The sequence below is a fragment of the Trichechus manatus genome, unplaced genomic scaffold (genome assembly GCF_000243295.1).
Source record: "Trichechus manatus latirostris isolate Lorelei unplaced genomic scaffold, TriManLat1.0 scaffold00197, whole genome shotgun sequence".
Classification (NCBI taxonomy): Eukaryota; Metazoa; Chordata; class Mammalia; order Sirenia; family Trichechidae; genus Trichechus; species Trichechus manatus.
In genome coordinates, this window is record NW_004444133.1 from 3033520 (window position 1) to 3055263 (window position 21744).

Below are 21744 nucleotides of genomic sequence, written 5' to 3' on the forward strand. Positions count from 1 at the left end.
AACTCACTCATGGTTCTATTTCATAAATTTCTACTTTCTCTACTTCTGTATGAGCATTCAGAACGTATTATAACTAATACATTATAACTAACATACTATAGCTAACCTTAAAATGATTTTATACCTTGTGTCTAAGGTCAACTCAAAGCAAGGGTAAAATATTAGAATCAACTGATGGTAACACATGATATTTTGCAATTCCAGTTTATTGAAATGAGTAAACTCATAGCTTTATTTGCATACAGAAAAGTGCACAAGAGGAAATAAGTATGTACAAAACAGTTGTGTGGCTGAATATCACTTTCAAAATTTTATCTAATTTCAAAAATTCAATTACCTAGAAATAGTTGCCTCCAGTTTGGCACATTTAGCTATTTGGACATTTAAAATACTATTTCAAGTCTGTGTTTATAATGACTGAGTAGGAAGCCAGATGGAAAACTATGGTATACATGATCAGCTATTACAGACAACCACAGGACTTCAGCTTGGACTACTGAGAGCTGATAATAGAGGTTCATGAGGCCACATCTTGTTTAGATCCTGAGCAGTCTCCCCCTTCTTCCATCTAAAAGTAACATTGTATGTGGCTGATTAACACCCACAAGAACCTGAGCATTAAGGGTTAAGAGACAACATTAAAGAAAAGCTAACACTAAAAAAGAACAGCAAACAAAACTCATTTTGGCAAGAATATACTCTTCAGAACTGGGCTAACACTAGGACTGAAAATGAACTCAGAAAGTTCACGAAGGGGAAAAATTTTGTAGACATTAAATTTTAAATGATAATATTAAATACTTGTTCTACAGCTTTTCCCCACTTATCTTTCTATTAATTATGAGATCTGAGGCTTCAAGAAAGTTTTCCAGTTACTTTATAAAGGCCTAGCATGACCCCAAACAAGCACCTAATGTGTTTGATACAATCACGTTTAGCTCTGTGATGTGTTGCTCTTCCAAATACAGTCCTTCATAGCTGAGTTGACTTCTGTTTCTCTTCAACATTAACTCATCTCCTGGAAGTTCAGCTCAAGAGGATGACTACCTACTCCATAGGAAGAAGAAAGGTTGTGCCCATTTGCAATTTTAGTTACTGGGATTAGCGATTACTGACAGGGCAGAGCTGCTCCAGGTCTGTAAATCATTAGAATTTTTTCCCATACAATCTCGTTGCATGTGAAAGGGAGGTAATGTTATATGAGTCCAGGAGCAAAAGTGGCTGAAAAGAGAATTGGAGGGAAAAGGAGAAAAGAGATGCATAATGCTTTTCCCTCATTTGCAATAGCCAGCAATGGACTGCAAAAAAGATGATCTTGCCATTAGGAGAAAACTGAGCTTCAGAAAGACGAGAAGCCGTATCTCTAACAAGGTCCTTAGATGTGTTAAATTTCAAGATGCCGAAAAAAGAAGTTAGACTTGCTTCAGTTTTACTTTAAAAATTCCTTTTAAGTTAAGGTCTAAAGTCAGATTTCTTTTAAGAAGTGCCTTGTTCTACCAAAATCTTTAGGTTTTGCACCCTAAAACAGAACTCCAAACAACTCTGAATGGTAAGGATTTGAAAATTTATTCAAAACAGTATGATCTGAGGAGTTTGTGGTGGCTGCCATCTCCCAACCACAGGGTGATTGGTAGAGTATTCTAGAAGGTTCTAGGGATACAATAAGCAAGGGTTCAAGTAGGGAAACTACTTCATTTACATTTAAGCTAGAGAATTTAGGTTCTTAATTTATTTAAAGCCATAACTCAGTTTAACTTTAACCTAGATAGAAAATGAAAGGCATTTTACAAGGGGAAGAAGCAGCAAGAAATAAGGCAACAGATAATATGTCAAAGCTGGAACAAGGGCAGAGGTCAGGACACGTCTGGCTATTAGCTTTGTCCTTGATTACTAAGGTCAACCTTTTTGTTCCTCTCGATAGTCAGCATACCAAGTTCCTAGAGAAGTATGGAGAAGAAAAAAAATCTCTGATTAGAATTTATAGGATTGAATTGAGTCAGTGGTAAAAGTGTCAGTAATAGTATCTCCTAGGGCTGATGTGAGATTAAATGAGATAAATGTAGAACACAAGTGCTCAATAATACCAGCTATTCTCCCATGATAGCATTCCCCACCCAATTTAGCAGGTTGATCTAAACTAGCCCTCCTTCCTGACCTAAAGAAGAGTCTCCAAAGAGAATTCTAGTCTAGTCAATTCAGTTCAGTCCAGAAAATCTTCTTTGACCCCAAACCAAACCAGACCAAACCAAAACAGTTGCAACTGCAAACCCTATGGAGCACAGTTCTACTCTGACACACGTGGGGTTGGCAAGAGTTGGAGTCGACTCAAGGGCAACTGGTGGTAGTGGTAGGGGATAGGAAACCAAGTTATTAGTAGTAAGTTTTGCAATCACTTCAGTGTGAAGGTAAAAAGCCAGAAAGCTGCTATGTATTATACTGAGTTTCACCTCAAAAGAACTAAAACATAAAAAATAGAGGATATGATAGAAATCCATATCCCTAGGGGTACATTACTATTTTTTTTGATGTGCGTAAAAATATAGTCATTATTGAGTTCGTTAAATATAGATTTCCATGTCTATTACTCCTAAATTACTGGTATTTAATTTCTTCCCAATTCTAAAATTAATTTTTTGTCTCCTATGCCACCCTCCCTACCAATCACTCCAAAATAAGCTTACTAGGATCTTCTACTTACAGAAGTTATGCAAATGGATTTGCAAAAGAAGCCCTATATACATCAGGAGCTGCAGATTGAGAAGGAGGCATCTATGGAGATAAAACCATTCAGTCAATAAGTATAATTATAGTCATAAGAAAAAACTTATAATTAAAACTTCTGCACTTCTTTGAAAAGCCACTTAGGTCATGGATCAATTAGACATTGTAAGGGTCTGCAAACATTTGTGTTCGTCTGCTTATAGATGTCCAGGCATGTTTGATTAACCCACTTCTGTTTCGAGTTGATTCTGACTCACGGCAACCCTACTATAGGACAGAGTTGAACTGCCCCACAGGGTATCCAAGAAACAGCTGGTGGATTCAATTTGCCGACCTTTTGGTTAGCAGCTGAGCTCTTAACCACTGCACCACCAGAGCTCCAATTATGCATGTTTGATTAGTTACATCAGATTCAAGGTTCGGGTGAATTATGTTGCCTCCCCAAATTGGCAAGTATTTTTATAAGCTATGGAACCATGTATGGGAAAGTAAGAACCTAAATCTTTGAGAGATTTTTAAGATGGTATTTTGGCTTATTTAATTTTCTCCAAAAATGCTTTCAAGAACCAGGTTAAGTGAGATGTTGAACAACTTTTTCTGTGTGATATGCATTTCTCAAATTCAGGAGCTAGCAGCCCCTGTGAAAATAATCTTTCCTTAGTTTGAATTAATGTTTACACTTGATGGTTCTCAATGATAAATCTCAGTCAAACATGTGTTTCTATCAAAAAGTTATTACAAAGTTTAGGTTAATTCAGGAGGCAATAGCTGTATGTGGCACATACTTTGGAGCAATGGTTTCTAGTGTTAATACTTACAGGGACTTGTGATGATGAATTGAAAGAATTTTTAGAAAAAGCATTCTCAAATGCATTGTCAGCAGACTTGGTAACTGGCAGGGCACCTTGTCTGGAAATGGGCTTTTGTAGTTCTAGAAGAAGAAAAATCCGAGCAGTCAGGAAACAAGCTTTCCCCAAATATATGCACAAGTTCTTGATCAGGCTTATCTTTGAAATTTAGGCCCATACAAAATGTCAACTGTAACAAAACATTTGACATTTCAACAATCTTCACATGTACAGTTCAGTGACTTTAGTAAATTAGGTCCATACTTTTGCTGGGAAATTTACATTAGTGGAATAAAAATCACCACCAAATACCAGGATCCCCAATGATTATTATAGGGAAATTTATCCCTTCTACAAAGGGAAGAAGCTATACACATTTACCTGAAGTACAATAAACTCAGCATTCTCTCACTTAAGGCTATGGAGTGTGGGTAAGGTTTATTATATAGCCGTCGAAGTGTCCAGGCCATTGTCCTTCAGTAGCTCTTGGCAGCACTTTTAAGACCTGTCACTAGAGCGTGAGGTCCCAAAAGGTTGCAAGCGACCACTCAAGGCACAACAATTGGTCTCTATTTGCCTGGAGCAACAGGAAGAAGGGGAGTCAGGAATGGGAGGAGGAAATGGAATATGTGGCTAATTGCCTCCATGAACAACTGGATGATGCCCCGCTACCATTATTAAACATTTTGATCAAATATTCTATAGAAGAATCCTGATCAAAGGGTGGAAAATGTAAAACACAATTTCAAATTATCATGGAATTCAGACTTTTTTGGAGCCATGGAGGCTGGATGAACCCCTGAAACTACTACCCTAAAATAATCTTTAGATGAGATCAGGTGCATTCAGGGTGATTATGGCCATAGACAAAGTACTGTGTGTAAACCATAAACCAAAAATATTCCCTGAAGTCTTCTTAATACCAAACAACAGTTTAGCTTAACTAGTAAAGAATGTCTACCTTGAGCATTATGTTTTGTAAGTTCCATCTTTAGGGGATCAAACTGACAACAGCAACTCAAAAGATTAGATAGGAAACTTAGGGGGCAGTGAGTTTGTATTAATGAAGGAAGAACAACTCAGACAAGAAGGGTGAGAATGATTGTACAACTTGAAGAATGTAATCACTGTCACTGAATTTTACATGAATAAACTTTAGTGTATGGTTTTTGCTGTGTATATTCTCAACAGCAACAAAAATAAAATAATTAAAAAAAACCTGTCACTAGAGGGCAGCATTAGGTGTGCCCTCAGTAATAACCAACAATAACAACAAAACCGAGCTCCTTGGCCAGCTCCATAAGGCGAATGGTTAAGATGGTTAAGTTGTCTTCAGAGCCACGGGTTGCCAAAAGAAGAGCCAAAAGAAGCAAAAGCAAGACTGTAGGTGGGAGAGGGTTCTTCTGAGGGACTCTTAGGGCCCATAAGACAGTGGAGGTACTTGTGGATACAGTGGGCGGAGAAGTGAGTAGCTTACCATTGATCTTGCTCAACAGTTGATTTGCATCCAAATCATCATTGTCTGTGTTCTCCTGAGGAATGCCGACTTTGCTGTTGAAATAATTGGAGAAGACACTTAAAGCCCCAGGGGAAGTCGACTCTCCCTTTCTTGCAGGCACTGGTGGCTGCCTGAGTTGCAAGTCCTTAAACATTTCTTTCACCTCCTTGACTTCTTTATCTGCAAGTGGGTCTAAGGCAGTGAAGGCATCACTGGAGATGTCCACTGGAGCGGCAGTTCTGGGAGGTGGCTGAGGAGGAGTGACCCGGACAGACGGGAGCATGGAGGGGAGCTGGGCTGACACAGCAGGAGCTGTAAAAATACTGGTCTGAAAAGGATTCCCCAGAGAGGTTGCTGATGGCCAAGTGTTGGGTGCCACAGATGCTGAAGGACTCCAAACAGTAGGGCCTGGAGGTGGAGTTGAGCCTGCAAAGGAAGAAGGCTGGTTCCAACCTGGAACAGGTGGGTTTGTGCCAAAAACCAGAGGCTGACCGAATCCTGAAGGTTGACCACTCATCATGGTTCCTGGGACCACTGACGTGGGTGGACTGAAGACTAAAGATGGTGCAGTCCACAGTGCTGCCTGAGGAGGTGTAACTGGTATACCACCTGAAGGAAGAGGGAAAAACTACTTTTTAGGAGACAAGCTTAAAGAGGATTCTTGCTTTCTTTATCTTTTTTTTTTTAATGAGTCTGGTAGATTTTACTCCAAAGCTGGGCATGATAGACAAGGTCACAGAATTCAGTGGACAGTAAGGCACATAACAGTACAAATCAGACATTTATGTTCTTCAAAATCCCTGTTGGCAAACGCACCACAGAGGCTCCCCTTTTGGGTTTTCATCGCATAGCATGGGCCGTATGTCTTTACTCCTTTTTTTTTTGAAGACTGTTCTTGAGTTTCAGAAAGCACAACTCTCCAGGCAGCATTTATAGAGCATCTACGTGGCAAATGCCTTCACTAAGCTTGAAGCCAAAGCGTAAGCTAATGTGGAAATAAAGGCTGCACAAAAGGTTAACTAGCTGATACAGAACAGCTAGCATTCAAATCCTGGCTGCATTTCAAAGCCCATGTTCTTTATATTGAGGGGGGTGGGACCACACCTTTTTCACTTTCTTCATGATAAGGGTAATGCAGTCCACAAATTCTTAGTCATGAAAAACTAGGTCTTTTCATCATACACTGATGTATCTCAAACTAGAACAGAGCCTGTCAATAACAGCCCATGCTGATTCTGAAGTAATTAATTAAAATAAATCCATGGGGTACTCTGAGTAATCAATTTCATCTTTTAGTCTGGCAGCTGACTCATGTCTGGAGTCATACGGAAATCAGCTATCATGCATGTGCATTACGCCTCAACATGCTTGCACTGCAAAGAAACCATTTCAAAGCTTCCTCACTTTTAATGTTGCCAAGGTTGACACGGCTATGTAAAGGGAAGATAAAACTTGGTCGATGCCAAGATAGCTTTAGACTTTTACATAAAATTGAGGAAAGCCTGGTTATCTTACGAGGACTATTTTGAATAAAAGTGCTTCCTGCCCTGTGTCACTCACTAAACCTTGCCAGAAGTTAGAACACAGTATTTAAGAGAGGAAGGGAGGGAGAGAAGACAACAGGAAACAAAACCCTTTCACAGCAACTAACTGCCTGTGTTGGAGCCTCTGATCTTTGTGGGCGAATGGAGACATCTCCTGCATTATTGCCATGTTGATTAGAAACCAGTTAACTCATTAAATCCAGCTCTTCTTCCTGAGAGGTCCATTCCCTGCATGTTTTTCTAGTATGTATGGCACTCCAGCCTCTTCCCAAGTGTATTAATGATCCACTTAAGCTGTCACCACTAACAGAAAACCTAAATTCAGCCTCATTCAAGGACAAGGCTCTGTTCTCAAAACCTACTTGCTTTGAACTTTGAGCAGAGCACATTTTTGTTACAAACGTTTTCTAACACAACCAAGAAAAGGCCTCAGAACTTTACTTAGGAATGCTTTTGTTTCCAGGTGAGAAATACTTTGAAAATGGTGTTCAAGGTCCTAACAAGATGTCTTATCTTAAAGCTTCTTAGCATTGGAGATTGGTGTTACTTGACGCAACTCTTGTCATCATGAACTCTAGCTACCTGGCCATGAACACATACGGTGTGTTCAGAGAGTGGTGGCCTTGAGATAAAGTCATCTTGCTCAACATGCTTGTTTTTGACATGAGGGAATTGGGTACTAGAAGGTTAATTAAATTTAGGAAAGCCAGAGTCTGTAAAAGCAGAGGCTAGACCCAGGCACACACTGACTCTGAATCCAGCACCCCATCCTCCCATTCTGCCTCCTTGGCGTCCAGGAACTCTTTTTTAAATGGATGTTAATTGAAATGCTTATTTAACAGATACAGAAGTTAGACTTCATTTGAACTATAGAATATGCTCCTTTCATAATGAATCAAGAGAAACGTTCTCTTAGATTCTGTAGTACCAGTTTCTAAAAGTGGGTTTAGTTTGAACAAAGTTATTGCTAGCATTTGAAACCATTTATTTAAATTTTATTAACTGAAGTCAGAGTCACTCACTAATAGTTTCCACCAACTGGATGCGCTTGAAATAGGGTAGAATTTTATCATCTGTCATGTTGGACGACTTGCCTTCCCTTTGGAAAATGTGTGGCTTTAGTCATAGATGGTATTACTGGGAGTGGTGGTAAAAGAGAAAAATAATATATTTGCCAGGAACTAAAGGCTTTCCCGGCATACACTTATGCCAGTCTTCATTCCCATCCACCAGATACCACACACCATGTTTCCAAGGCGTTTAAGGCACCACTGGAGAAAGTAGGGCTAAGGGGTAAAGAAAGAGTGGGTATAAAAAGTTAATTTATTACCTTCTGAAGCTAGGTTAAAACACCGGGTAGTAAATCGAAGCTGAGAGCTCAGCCCTCTCCCCACCCCCACAGTTCTCCAAAAGAGAGTCTACCAGCTGGGTCCAGCAGAAGGCAGACCTACAAACTTCCAGGTTTGGCTGAGGGTTCCTGCTAGTGGACAGGGGCTATACTGTAGAGCTCAGTTTGCGTTCCATGTCCAAACTTGGAAGAATCATCAGTATTCTGCAGTTGTATACCCCACGGCCTCAACAGAGGCACCTAGCCAAAAATCTTCACTTTGTCGGAATAAATTAACTGTTATAGGGTCCAGCTGTATTTTCAGGCTGAGTAGTTAAATATTGGCTGTAAAAATTCTTCAGGGCATTGATATTGGACTACAAAGCACTATGATGTGATCTAGTCTAGTTGCGGGCACTGCATCAAGCTCTCTACCCTTCCATGAAGGAAAGGCACCAATCAAGTCTGTTTGCGGGTGGGGGGAAAAGAGCTATGGAGAAAGAGGAAAATCCCAAAGGGATCTAAAGTAATTAGAGTCTCTTGATGGTGTAACTGCAAACATGGATTTCAGCAACTCAGCAGTTGGTTAAAAAACCCCCTCACACCGCCCTACTCCAGATATGACTGAATTGATTTAATAGGACAGAATCAAAATATTTTCCTTTGCAGGAACACAGCAGAGATGGGGGGTGGGGAAAAGATCCTGATGACTGACTCTGCAGGACGCAAAGAAAGCCACTATCCCTGGTCAAATTTTACCAAAGAGGGCTGAGAGCTGCTCTTCATCTTTACACCCCCTCCCAAGCCAGAGTCTATTTGGAGCTTGTAGAGGTGCCAAGAAGCAGAAAAACAAAGAGAGTCCCCAGCAGGACGGCAAAGACTATTGTTGGGATTTCTGAAAACTGCACTATGGAGTCGGAAAAGAACTGGAGGCACTGGTCAAGAGTAGCAGGGCCAGCTGTCAGCCAACTGGTCTTCCACACCGTCCTGCCACTGAGTGGCTCTATGGTGCACGTGAATTAACGACACATTAGGTATCTGATAAAATTCCATCTCTTCTTATATGTCTGCATTCTTTTCAACTCCAGGTCTCTAGTACTTATCTTCTGACTCTACTAAGACAGTCACCTGTCTAGCTACAATATCAGCAAGGAGCTGCTAAGGCTTAAGTGTTCAGAGACTGATGAGGACACTTGCCTGTCGTACCCAGGATGTATGCCTAGGTAACTGAAGTCCAGAACCTAGACGTTTCATCCTATGACTTAATCTACTGGCCATCAGGCGGGATAAGGGCTTTGATAGTGGATATGTCTTCAGTGTAATGGTAGCAAATGGCACAGCAGGCATGTATGCTACTACTCTTTGCTGAGACAGGTGGTAAAAAAGGCTCTCTCATCTCAACCCTTTCTCCTCACTGAAGTTGGTCTGACCTTTAGAGTCCTTTATGGCTATTTTCCAGGAGGTGATTACCAGTTGGTTCAGGTAAATACAAATGTTGAAAATGGGTTTCTGCTCACATGCAACTCAAGGGGCCAAATTAAAGTTACAAGTCAAGAGTATCAAGAGTGGTGGGGTTGTACAGGGCAAAACTGGGAGAAGGGTTCTCTAGGGTGCTCAAATCTTACGTCCGTGGCACCCTCTATAGTTATGAAGCACGTTTTCCCTACGCATCTTTATTTTATAAATGAAAGTAACAGAACTACACCTAACTCAATCTCTAGGCACCTACCTAGACCCACAAGGGACCCCACTGAGGCAGAAACACTTGTCTTGAAGAGATCCAGAGGGCTGGTCTGTAGGGCTGCAGGTTGTCCTGTAGGTGATGTCTGTCGTGGAGATTCTGAGACGGGAGTAGCAAAGGGGTCTGATGCAAGCAAGTCATTTGCTAAAGACTGACAGGACAGGGAGGGAGACAGAAGAGTTACTCAGCAACTGTGCTTTTGTCTTTTACTCTTTACCTCAAAACTGAGAATCACAAAAAGGCTTTTTCCTATTACTAATAAACAACAAGTAATGTTGTAAAAACACACTGATATCTGCAATGAACAGAATATTGGGTCTCTGTAACCGATACAACTTAGGACTCTCAAAGTGAAATCTATTTTGCTCATTCGCACATTTGCCTGGTCTCCGTATCAACTAAATGCTTGAAGTCAGGGAAAAAAGGGCAACTATAAATAAGTCGCCTAAATATTTTTGATCATTCTGTTGGACTTAAATCAGTCTAGGTAGAGATGATCTCAGTCTTAATCATTAGGCCAGCCTGCATGTTTACATGAGAGATTTAAAAAGATACCTATAGACACCTCATTTTAAATTGCTTTTAATGAAGCTGCACTGGAGAGGTAACAGTAAATATGTAAGTTTCTTCTAAGACAATGGATTATACAGTCAGCATTTAAAAGAGGACGCAAACTCCAAGAATTTTACATGATCACCTGGGACATGAATGCAACATGATAAGTGTGCGTGGGCGTGTGTTAGTGTGGGAGAAGGGACAAAGGGAATCACAAGAACTCATGCCCTCCCCTCCCAGAATATGGCGATCAAACTTACCAGAGGTACAGAAGCATAGCAGCATTAAAAATGGAAAAACTTGTGTTTAGTTAATAAGAAGTGACAAGACATGCAAATGGAAAGCAATGTGTGACAAACACTGCTGAGTAAGAGGCTTAAAGAGGGTGGCGATTAGAGAAAGGTATTCCTGGAGAACCGATGTCTCTCGTCCCACCTTCTATTTTACAGCCACACAGGAAGCTACAAGAGCAGCAGGAAAGCGAGCATGTATCACACCACCCTTTGGTACCGAACATGCATTCTGCCAATGGAGATGTGGAGAAGACAATTCACCTTAGCAGTCCTTCTGCCTCTTCCTGGTTTGGTACTTTGAGGAGGTGGGATAATGGCTATGGAGTCATGTGGTGCGGACTGGACAGGGCTTTCCAAGTCCTGCTTTACGCCATTCGATACTGACAGTCCTTTGGAAGGGCTTCCCACAAAAGGGTTCGGGGAGGATTTGACATGGAAGCTGTTCTGTTCTCTTTCAGATACCCCATTCTGAGTTCTCATTGCTGGCTGGGTCTGTGTGCTCGGAAAGGGCCACTGGCCTGCCTGAGCTTCCTGTTTGCCAGTCCGGTTAGAAATCTGGTCAAATTGCTGACCAAAGTAATCAACATCGCCATTCAGGGGCCCATTACTCAGTGGAGTAGACAAGCTACTCAAATTCTCTTTCTTCTGATCTGGAGATTTGAGAGAATCAAACGAAGAGGGTGTCGATTGGTCTGGCTGAGTGAAAGGATCATCACGGAAAGGATCAGGATTAGGGGTGGGAAAGAAGTTGAGATTGGTAGAAAAAGTATTTTCAGGCAAGAAGGATGCCTGAGGCTTTGGTCGTGGAAGAGAGCAGGAGGTGATGCCATTTGTTAAGAATGGATTTTCTCTTAAAGAATTCTGATTGGTGTCGATTTCAGAGTTTAGATCCACTAACAGGATATCTTTGCTTTCCTATCACATTTGGAAAGAAAAGGAAAAAAAAAAGAAAGTGTTAGTCCATGTTGTGACTTCAAACGAGAAAGCTACATAAGATCACCAGGTTTATCAAAATTCCCATTAGAATTTGGTCTCGACGAAGTAGTTGACCGTCATCTACTCCCATCATCTCCCCGTGTGCATTTGCCAGCTTCCTTGCCCTCCCTCCCCTGATGCCCTTTTATTTGAATTTCATCTTTGTGGGCCCTTCATTAAGTAAAATCTTACTGTTGCTTACTTTATTCACGTCTCTGCTCGTTCTGGTTCACACACACACGGACTGGCTGAGTTCATGGTCATCATTGTTTCAATTCATGGCTTAGAAAATCTTAAAGAGACTAGCAATCAATTCCCTTTAAGTGATTTTCTAAGTATATTGAGCTTGAAAGTAAGAAGTGACTTCAGAAACCTAGCCCAGCTTCCCTTCTGATGTACCAGTCTATTCTACTGTACCCACAAAGTCATCTAGCTTCACCTGTCTAAATGTGAGTGAACTGACAGGCTAATACATCATATTTTATCATTCTGGTTGCTATGAAGTTTAAGGTCAAATACATTTCCCTATAATTGGTTCAGGTTCAGTTTTTCCATCTGGGATGAGGGTGGGGATTTTCCCCTTACGTAACAGCTATTGGCTTTGCCTCCTTAAATATTTAAGGCTATTGTTGAAGGTGCTAGCCTAGGTGGATCTCTCATCCTCACCATCCTAGCCCCTCCACTAGATATAATCTTTTTGTCGATGTCCTTGTAGGGAAGCGACACTCAAAATATTAGTATAACATAATATATCACATTGACCTCCCTTGTTGAACATTTTCTTAGAAAATAACTTAGAGTTGCCTCGCTTGTGACAATCACCACATCTATTCAGTGGTTAAAGTCAACTAATATTTAAGCTTTACTTTATGTAGAGGGTGGAGAGGTGGGTTTAAGACTTAATGTGAAAGACATACCAAATGTGTAACTCTACTAATTCTATTCCCTATCATTTTTTTTTTTTCCGGTGTGTTTATTATCTGGGTCCTCAATTGTTAGATAGGATAAACTTCCTGGCATAAAAGCAGCAAATTTGATGAATTTGACATATCTTTATTCAAGTCACTGACATAACTAATTAGGATTCCTCCTGGGATGGAGCTATCATAGTGACAGATCTTCCTACTGACTGACTTTGATCCATTAAATACATAACTATGCTAGCCACAGAAGTACACGAACAATAAAAACTGCCTCAGTGAAATGGAAGTTAGAGAGCTAGCCTTAACCCGATCAGATTACTAAACATTTTTGATCATCTGGGACCAAAACCACCTCAAGAGAATTTGAAATTTTCAAGCTAGGAGGTAAAACAGAGGACCTCAATAGGCCTCTTTGGCTTTTAAAGAAAAGAGCAAGCTTGTAGGAAGCTTAGATCCTACTTCATGGCCAAAGAAGAGAAAGCAAAATCAGACCTAAATGGTATTCTGTATTCTATCTTCCGGTTTCCTTTACTACGGAGTATAAAAACACAATTTTTAAAAACCAGGCTTTCTCTTTATAACCAGAAAACTTTATCAAAAGAAAGAATTTGCAATTAAAGAAATTTTTTTTATTTTTCAAATCAAACAAATGAACTGAAAGATCTCTTAACGTGGGGATCTTTGTACAATCAAAGGGTAGGACAAAGTTTATTACAAAGCTTGTGATTTCAATGTTCATTCATTTATTATAAGCCACCTCTCAGTTAGAACAGTTGGGTGTTCACTGCTGGTAGAGTTCTGCTTTTCAAATACTTCAGAAGAAGTTCTTAGGACACCAAACAGGAACCACAATGTTAGACTTCTGAATAGTCAGCCTATAAGTAAAATGTATAAGGCTTTCCTCAGGTGGATTTGTCGTTAATCCAAGACTGACAGTTCATAGACTACAACCGGAAGATGTGAGACTCCTCATCCACCCCCTTGGTCAGAGGCTCATTAATTCCTTCCTGGACTGTCAGTACTGAGTTCACTCAGCCATCTCTGAGCACCTAAGAGACAGGCAGTGGCCACACGAGAGTGAATTACAGTCACTGCTCTTAAGGAGGTCAGGTGAGGGTGTGGTACAGGTGGGTGGAAGGAAGGCATGCAGGCAACCAAAGAGGTATCTGCACAAAGGCAAGGTTTTAAATGCTGAGTTCCACAGCCTAGACGTTCTGCAGGTAGCTAATCTCATCTAACTATTCTACTCAGGTAGCCTGCCAAATCCAGGGCTCCCCCTTGGTAGCTTCCTGCTACTCCCAAAATCTTCCTTAGCTGAACACTCAAATGATCCACAATAGAATCCAATTTGTTTCTAGCCCAATTACCATCTATTTTCCTGTAGACTTCAAAGATCCAACTCAAATGCAGATTCTTTACAAAGCCTTTCCCCACTGATCCTTGTATTTCAACTTCAACTTCACCAGTACCACCGTGTGGCATTTTACATATTCATGATGCTTGTACTTTGTTTTGTTCCCTGACCTCATCCCTTATATCAGATTTAATCTCCTTGATGGTGGATCACGCCTTAAATTCTTCTTATAACTATGCTTTTAAATGGTCAAATTCTTAAAGTTAGAGAGCATGCCTTTTCATATGTGTGTGTTTAGGTTTTTTTTTTTATACACAGTATAGGAGGATAATGCTCAAATGGTTTTCCAATAAAAATTATGTTCCAAAGGATGACAATGAATTTGCAATATCAGCATTACTGCAAATGACATAAAACAATTCTGTATGTTTTTAGGGAGGGAGCAGATGAGTCAGGGACACCACTAATAAAGTCTGGATAATTAAGATTTCTTTCTCTTTTTCCATCTTCCCGAGCAATTGTTGCAAGATTTGAATATTTTTAAACAAGCTGGTCTGACCATGTAGAAATCTATCTATTGTGTGATCTATGAATACAGAGTCAATATGTAGGAACATGTTACCAAAATCTAACCAGTTAGCGTTTTTAGCTTTTTCTCACTTATCAGATATCATTTATTTAGATAGTTTTTTTAAAATTATTGTTAATTTAACTGAAATTTGTATTTTTTTCCTATAAATCAAAAACTCTGAGAATGCATGAAATCTAATCTAAATGAGACCCAGGATTGCCCATACTGTTTTTCATTTCCTTTTTTAGAAGTTTCTGGACGTCTACAGAGCAGATTAAACAGTCCATTCTTCCTTGCTTATCCTACTGGAATTCCATTGCACATCATGAGTGATTTGCTCTTTATCTCAATGTATTTGTTTGAATGTCAATTATACTTGGAAATTCGGTTATTCTGATATTACTTTACTTTGGTGGTGGGTCTATAGTAATGGAGATAGGGGTAAAGTGGCCGAGAAATCAAAAGAACCTCAGCACCAGGATGGATCTTTCAGTGTCATCTAATAAAGTATTTCCAAAAGTCTATCCTTCCAACGGTAATAAACACTAAGGGGAATGAAAGGTTCTGTAGAAAAATGAGTTAGGACATACTGCTTAAAAGAACATTAAACTAACTTCTCTATTCCCGGCTTTTTAGAGTCAATACAATGCTGTATTGCATGTTGTGACTCCCATAGGGTTGGAAGCAAGAAGAATGTTGGCAGCTCCTATTCTTCCCCATCTCACTTGGTATGGGTGTTTTATGCAGTGAGATTTCACAGGCCTGGCATTCTCTGCAAAGCTCTTTGGGAAGTGAGGATCTCACCCAGTCCTGCTCTGCTGCTTGAATCCCTGCGACCTTCGTGGTCATGTAGGCTTGCTTGATGATTCCCAGAAAAAAGAGACTCCTAGATATTCTAGACTACTTCCCATTATTCTAGACTACTTCCCATTATTCTAGACTACATTCTTTTTGCCTAGTTATTCCCTTCCCATCTTTCTTGTTCAAGTCAAGGAACTTGCTTCCTTAGAAGTATTCTCTGAACCTCTAAGCTAGACAAATACCCTACACATTAACATCATACCACCCCACTGTAGTTAATAGGCTTTGTGATTAGTTTTAATGTTGGTCTCCCTTCTAGATGGTAACTCCGTGCTATCATTGATATTGTACATCTCACTCACTGCTGTGCCTTGAAAAAAGCAAATACTTAAGAAACTGTTTAATAAGTAATAGAAGTTATAAGAACTCATGCAAAATAATATGGATATTTTCATTGGAAGCCTATTTGGGAAGGTCTGAAGTCCTGGGCTTAAGCTTGGGATATGGACCCCTTGCTTGGGTAAATGACTTTTTTCTGAGCCCCATTTCCTTAAGCTGTAAAAGAAAATATTGCTCTAGTCTCAGAGGGTTGTTATGATCAATCAATATTGAGAAGACTTTCATATACAATGATATCATATAAAGAACGAGAAATTCTTCTAACAAGGTAGGCTTTAGTTAAACACAACTGAGTCTTGCTTATGTCAAGTCTTACTTCACAACAAACTTCTGCTGCTAAATTGCAATGAAAAGAGTGGTAGAAAATGAAGAGGCCTGGAGGCTGATTAATCATCTAACAAACACACTTCCTTCAAGAAGGTTTATGCCAAGTGTTTTAATTCAGTTCCCACTGGTCCCAAGGAATACCAAGAAGTACTACAATGCCTGACCTAATATTGAGATTTTACCTCTAAGTAATATTAATATGTCTAATTTAGTGCTGATGGATTTCTATAGCGACTTAAGATGCACATTTGTTCTAGTAGCCATTTACATTTTATGGAGAAAAATCAGTAGTCATCTTCCATGTTTCAATGAGATGTTCAAAATTTCTGGTTAACTGCTGATTTGGGTCATAGATGTCATTTCCATTATATTACAAATTTAAAAACAAACACTTACTGTTGGGCTATTTAGGTCAGGAGGTGTAGACATGTCCCCAAACAAATCCATCTGGTCAATACCCTTAAAAAAGTATTTGGATTAGATTCAGATGTGTCTACCAAAAAAGATTAGTTTGTATATTGAAGTAAATATTTCCTAAACTAAAGTTTAGGAAAAATAGTTGTCACAATTGGTTTTCATTTAACTAGTACAGACTTGGTATTCAGCTATTCAGGTCAGGAAGTGTAGACATGTCCCCAAACAAATTCATCTGGTCACTCAACATCCTTAAAAAAGTATTTTGATTAGATTCAGATGTGTCGACTCAAAAGATTACTTTGTATATTGACAAAAATGTTACACAAATGTTTAGGAAAATAGTGGTCATAACTGGATTTTCATTTAACTAATACAGATTTAGTATTAGCAACATTTACAGTAAGTAGAACCTGTGTTCAGGAAAGTAGGAATCTGAAAACATCACATACATACCAATTTCAGTTTGGTGGGTTGGACATCAAGGTTCATTAGGACCTCACTTCCATTCTGAAAAGATGGCAAATATTTAAGGGTTTAGTTGATGAGCTTTCCCTACAGATTTTATTTTCCTACTCTACTGACTTGCTAAGCAGTTGTGATTTTGGCAATGGTAATTGAACTATACATCTTCAGTGGCCAGAGGTCATGAACATGTGATAAACTAGGAGTGGAGAGTGCTTGGGAGTTATACATGTCACACACATACACACTTCACAAGAAGTAAAGATGCACTTTTACCTCTACTGCTTTGTTGGCTTCTTCAGTCTAAAAAGAAAGATAGAAATTCAGTGATTTTAGTCATTGTAGTTAAAGGGAGTTAAATAAGAGAACAAATATACGTATGGCTTCACAGGTATAAGGCAAGAGAGTCTTGCATATTATTTCTGCCCTACATACCCGTCCCCTTTTCATATCAACGGACTTGAATAGATTTATTGAATTTAAACTTGTACTGTATAGTCCCTTGAATCAATAAGAAGCTTGTTGGAAGAAAAAATAAGAGCCAGAGACTGGAAATCGGAAGTGCCGAGCTATAATCTCCATCCACTGCCTTATTAGGAAAGCAGACAATAAATTTCTAACTCTCTAGAGAAGCCATATGTATACATAACATTCAAATATGGTCCTGAATATAATCTTAAATGTAAGAGAGCCTGTTTTCTATAGTACTTGCCTTTTTCTTTTCTTCTTCCTTTTTCTTTACATTATAAATAACTTGAAAAAGGTCTTTAAGATCAACCACTAATGGCTCGGCCTGAAGCAACAGAAAGCATCTCATTAGTATTTTAATCATAATATTTTCTTCCCTTTGTTCCCCATCAGTTCTGATTAGTACTGGTTTCCCCCTTTCTCTTAAAACTCCTCAGAGCCCTCCTATGGTTTATAGGAGATCACCCCTCCCCCTAAATCACACATAAAGAACAGCATAAGTGTTTAAACAAAAGAAGAGGTATCCTGGCCCTTTCCCAAGTTCCTTCAAGGCTTTTAGGAATAATTCACTATTGTTCTAAAAGAGTCATTGACCTCATAAGAAAGTTCATTCTCATAATCCTTGTGTCACTTACTACGTGGGTATTAATGACATTTGGGTCAATGAAGGTAGTCATTCTTTGGATCATGGTTTAATCCTCCCACGTTTGATTGTTTTCATCAAGGTTTCTAGTAGACTGACAGACACTCCTGTGCTCAAAAGGGGACACACACTGCCACTTGTTGCCATGGAGTGACGATATAAGACCATAGGGTTTCCAAGGCTGTAATCGTCGACTGCCACATCTTTCTCCTATGGGTTTGAACTGTCACGGTTCCTTTCAATACAGGACAAGTTCTTAGGTATACTTCAAGACTTAGAGCTTACCTGTTGTCCTGTTTTTATGGCAAAAAACTGGTGCTGGCCTTCTCCTCCACATACATAACCAAATGCCCGGTTGTCTGTCACATCACGGGCAATGAAAGAAATTTTATTTACTGGATGTTCGTGCTCTATTACCTGCAAAAGGAATATAAATAAAGATGCACTTGGAAAACTAGAGTCTATTAGGCTAGTACAACTTAGCACTGGAGCCCTGGTGATGCACTGCTTAAGAGCTCGGCTGCTAACTAAAAAGGTCAACAGTTCAAATCCAACAGCTACTCCTTGGAAAACCTATGGGGCAGTTCTACTCTGTCCTGTAGGGTCGCTACGAGTCAGAATTGACTTGATGGCAACGGGTTTGTTTTTTTTGACAACTAAGCATTGGACATGAAGAGGCTCAAATATTTGATGAAAGAATTTTTAGCTTCTGGTTGAAAGCTAGAGCTATATTCACCTTGCTAGAAAGGGCTCCAACTGGAAGGAAGAGTAGGGGGAAAAAAGAAAAAAGTGGGACCAATGCTCACTCTTAAAATACTGATGCTTGATTCTCCCTACCCTAAAAGATAGTGAGGAGGGACTGAGGATTAGGAGACCAAGAATTTCTAAAGCAAAGGTGGGTATACAGCCCCTAAACCAACTGAAGCAGGTCTACTCTCCCAACTGAAAGACAAACATAAGTGAACAGCATAACTAAGCTAGTGGAGTGTCCCCTTTGACGATGGCTCAGATGGCCAAGGAACCATCCTAAGTATTATCGGAACATTCATCCCCAGTACATTCTGGAAGTTACCAAACGCTGTCATCAAGTATTTCTCAAACTCATATAGCCATTATCCAGGAGTTCCATGTGATGGGGAGTTTATGAATTTAGTAGTACATTTCCCTCTATTTCTCTCCCTTTCTCTTGCTCCTTTCACACAGGTAAACTCATTGCTGTTGAGTCAATTCTGACTCAGAGCAACCTTACAGGACATAGAACTGCCCTATAGGCTTTCCAAGCAGCAGCTGGTGGATTTGAACTGCTGATCTTTTGGTTAGCAGCCATAGCTCTTAAACACTGCGCCACCAGGGCTCCTTCATGTAGGTAGAAGGACTCAATTCTTCAAGGATATTTGTAGGTGGGTTGAATGTGTCTTGGCTTTTGCTTCCAAATGCCTAAGGCCACTTACAAGTTTACAATGCATATACTGGAAAGTTTGAGATGAGAGAGAATGTATGTGAGGGAAACCTGCCACCATTCTCTGGTGGGATGGGGAAAATGAAGAATTGAGAGATGGGGGAGGATGGAGACAGCAGAGTGTAGATTTTTATGCATGGGACCTGAGGACCAGTAGTGTCTGGCCTAATATTTGAAAAGTTGATTTTGCATATTGTACAATGGGTATCTCTGGGAAGGGATGAGGGCTCCCAGTAGTGCCTTGGTACTACAGAATATCAATGAAACATTTTAAGGGAGTGAATCTTATATTATATTGAGAAGAAACAAAAGTCCCAGAAGACTTGAAATATGATAGCCTTTTGATGAGGTTCAAAAGAACCAAGCAAGACTGTTCATATGTGATAAGGCAACAGCAACCATCAAAAAATAAACAAGTTACCTCTGTAGGGTGAGCAGGGAGGGAAAAGAGTTAAAAAAAAAGTGATGTGTTATGGGTAATATTCTAGCTTTGGCTTAGTTCACATGTGATCAATATGTCACAATAAAATAAGACTCGTGTAATTCTACGGTATTAACATGAACCAGGGGCTACTATTCATCTAGTTCTAGTTCTGTGTACATGAGATCTCCAAATTATCCAAGTGGTATTTATAGGATACCTGTGTTTACAGGTTGAGATTCATACTTGTTATAGGAAACGAATTTCAAAATAAAGCATCTTGACTCCTCACCTCCTACTCTGTTTTCTGCCTGTTACTTCTGGAGAAGTAATAAATACTATGTGTGCGTGTTTTCCTGTAGAACTTTGAAAAGGAAATGGGGGGCTTAAATTCAAGTAGCAAATGGTCAGATTTGAGGGCCAGACCAGTGTTAGTAAAAGTGAATTCTTACCCCAGTTTTCTCATCAATTATTTTTATCCCAGAGAGTGAAATGTTGACCCAGATCCTTTGCTTGTGTTGTCCCTGAGACCGACCAGCTGCCGCCATTCCCTGATGAAGTTGTAAAAGCAAGACAAATCTAGTTAAAAGTGTTCTACAATACTTCTAACATTAAAAATGTAAAAGTCATCTTTGCTTTCAGCTTGATTTATCATCTACGAAAGGAACAGGCACCTTTTCACAAGAGACAGCAGATGGAAGAGAAGATGTCGGGCCAGGACATTAGGACGTATATATGTGAACTTGGAAAAGTCATTCTAATTCTCTTGGCTTCAGAATCATCATTGGTAAAGACAAGGGGATTGAACTAGACTATCTTTAAAGATGTTACTTTTAGGCCTTGTATTATTTAACTAATTATTTTCACATAGCAACATAGTACTAGAATTTAAAAATTCAGAAAACCGAAGGACTAATACTTAAGGACACCAGTTTCCAAGGAGAGTCCTGAAGTTTACCTGAACACTCCCAGGGTTTAAAATAGGATATTCTCTCTTCTCTACAATAAAGTAAGACAAATAAGGCACACATTTGCACAGCTTTTATAATTACTGAAAGAGGGAAATGATAGGGAGAGGCTTTGTTAGTCCAAATGTTGAATCTGCCAAAAGGGAAAGGCATCCAGAATCTGCTATGGTTGATTAAATAAGCCTTCTAGAACAGTGCTCAAATATGCAAGCAAATTCTTGGCTTCTCATAAAATGAGGCTCTACTAGATCTATTATGTGATTAGAAAAGTTTTTCTTTCAAATTATTGAGATATAGGCAAACAAGAGCTTCTAATATAATTCCTTCATGTTCAACATTTGCTCAAGATGGAGACACTGCTTTCTTTTTCCTTTTACCTTTAGTTTCATCATAGAGTCTTGGCTCATTTTATCCCCTCTTGCGTCTGGCACATCATCAATACCAATTAACTTCGCCTTGTATTTTACACCATCACCTTTGAACCTGGCCAAGAGATACTCGTCTGTCTTTCCAGGGCCTGAGGAAAGAAAGAAATACAGGATAAAGTTTATAAGTGTATTTAAATGTCAGTCCATGACTGCTCTGACCAGGATCACAACAGAGGGTTCTGGACAGAGCTGGAGAAGGATGTAGAGCATAATTCTAACTCACAAAAAAAGGACCAGATTTACTGGCCTAAAGGAGACTGGAGAAACCCCAAGAGTATGGCCCCCAGACACCCTTTTAGCCCAGTGGTGAAGTTACCTCCGAGGTTCACTGTTCAGCCTGGGAGTGGACAGCCCCATAAAACCAAATGGGACTAACGAGGTACAGAAGTCCACTGACAAGGGCCAGAAAGCAAAAGGGGACAAGGAAGCTGGTGATAGAGAACCCAAGGCTGAGTAAGGATATTGTTGATGTGTTGTGAGACTGTTAACCATTGTCAGAGGGCAACATTTGTAGTAACTATTAAATGAGAAACTATTTTGTTCTGTAAGCCTTCATCTTAAGTGAGAATAACAGCACAATTGGAAGAGCGTAGTCAATGTC

At 39.7% G+C, this 21744-nt stretch overlaps 1 protein-coding gene across 1 annotated transcript in view; it reads right to left on the bottom strand.

Moving 5' to 3' along the window:
- Positions 1-1707: 1707 nt before the first annotated feature.
- DAB2 (DAB adaptor protein 2) overlaps positions 1708-21744 on the bottom strand; it is a 56899-nt gene continuing 36862 nt past the window's right edge. The window contains exons 3-15 of the mRNA XM_004387893.3: positions 21093-21232; positions 20200-20298; positions 18153-18284; positions 17469-17549; positions 17033-17059; positions 16748-16801; positions 16274-16336; positions 10789-11442; positions 9668-9830; positions 5047-5676; positions 3540-3652; positions 2699-2769; positions 1708-1937 (exon numbers count right to left, since the gene is read on the bottom strand). Of these exons, the coding sequence (XP_004387950.1) occupies positions 2704-2769; positions 3540-3652; positions 5047-5676; positions 9668-9830; positions 10789-11442; positions 16274-16336; positions 16748-16801; positions 17033-17059; positions 17469-17549; positions 18153-18284; positions 20200-20298; positions 21093-21232 (2222 nt within the window). The 3' untranslated portion in view covers positions 1708-1937; positions 2699-2703. The remainder of the gene's footprint in view (positions 1938-2698; positions 2770-3539; positions 3653-5046; positions 5677-9667; positions 9831-10788; positions 11443-16273; positions 16337-16747; positions 16802-17032; positions 17060-17468; positions 17550-18152; positions 18285-20199; positions 20299-21092; positions 21233-21744) is intronic.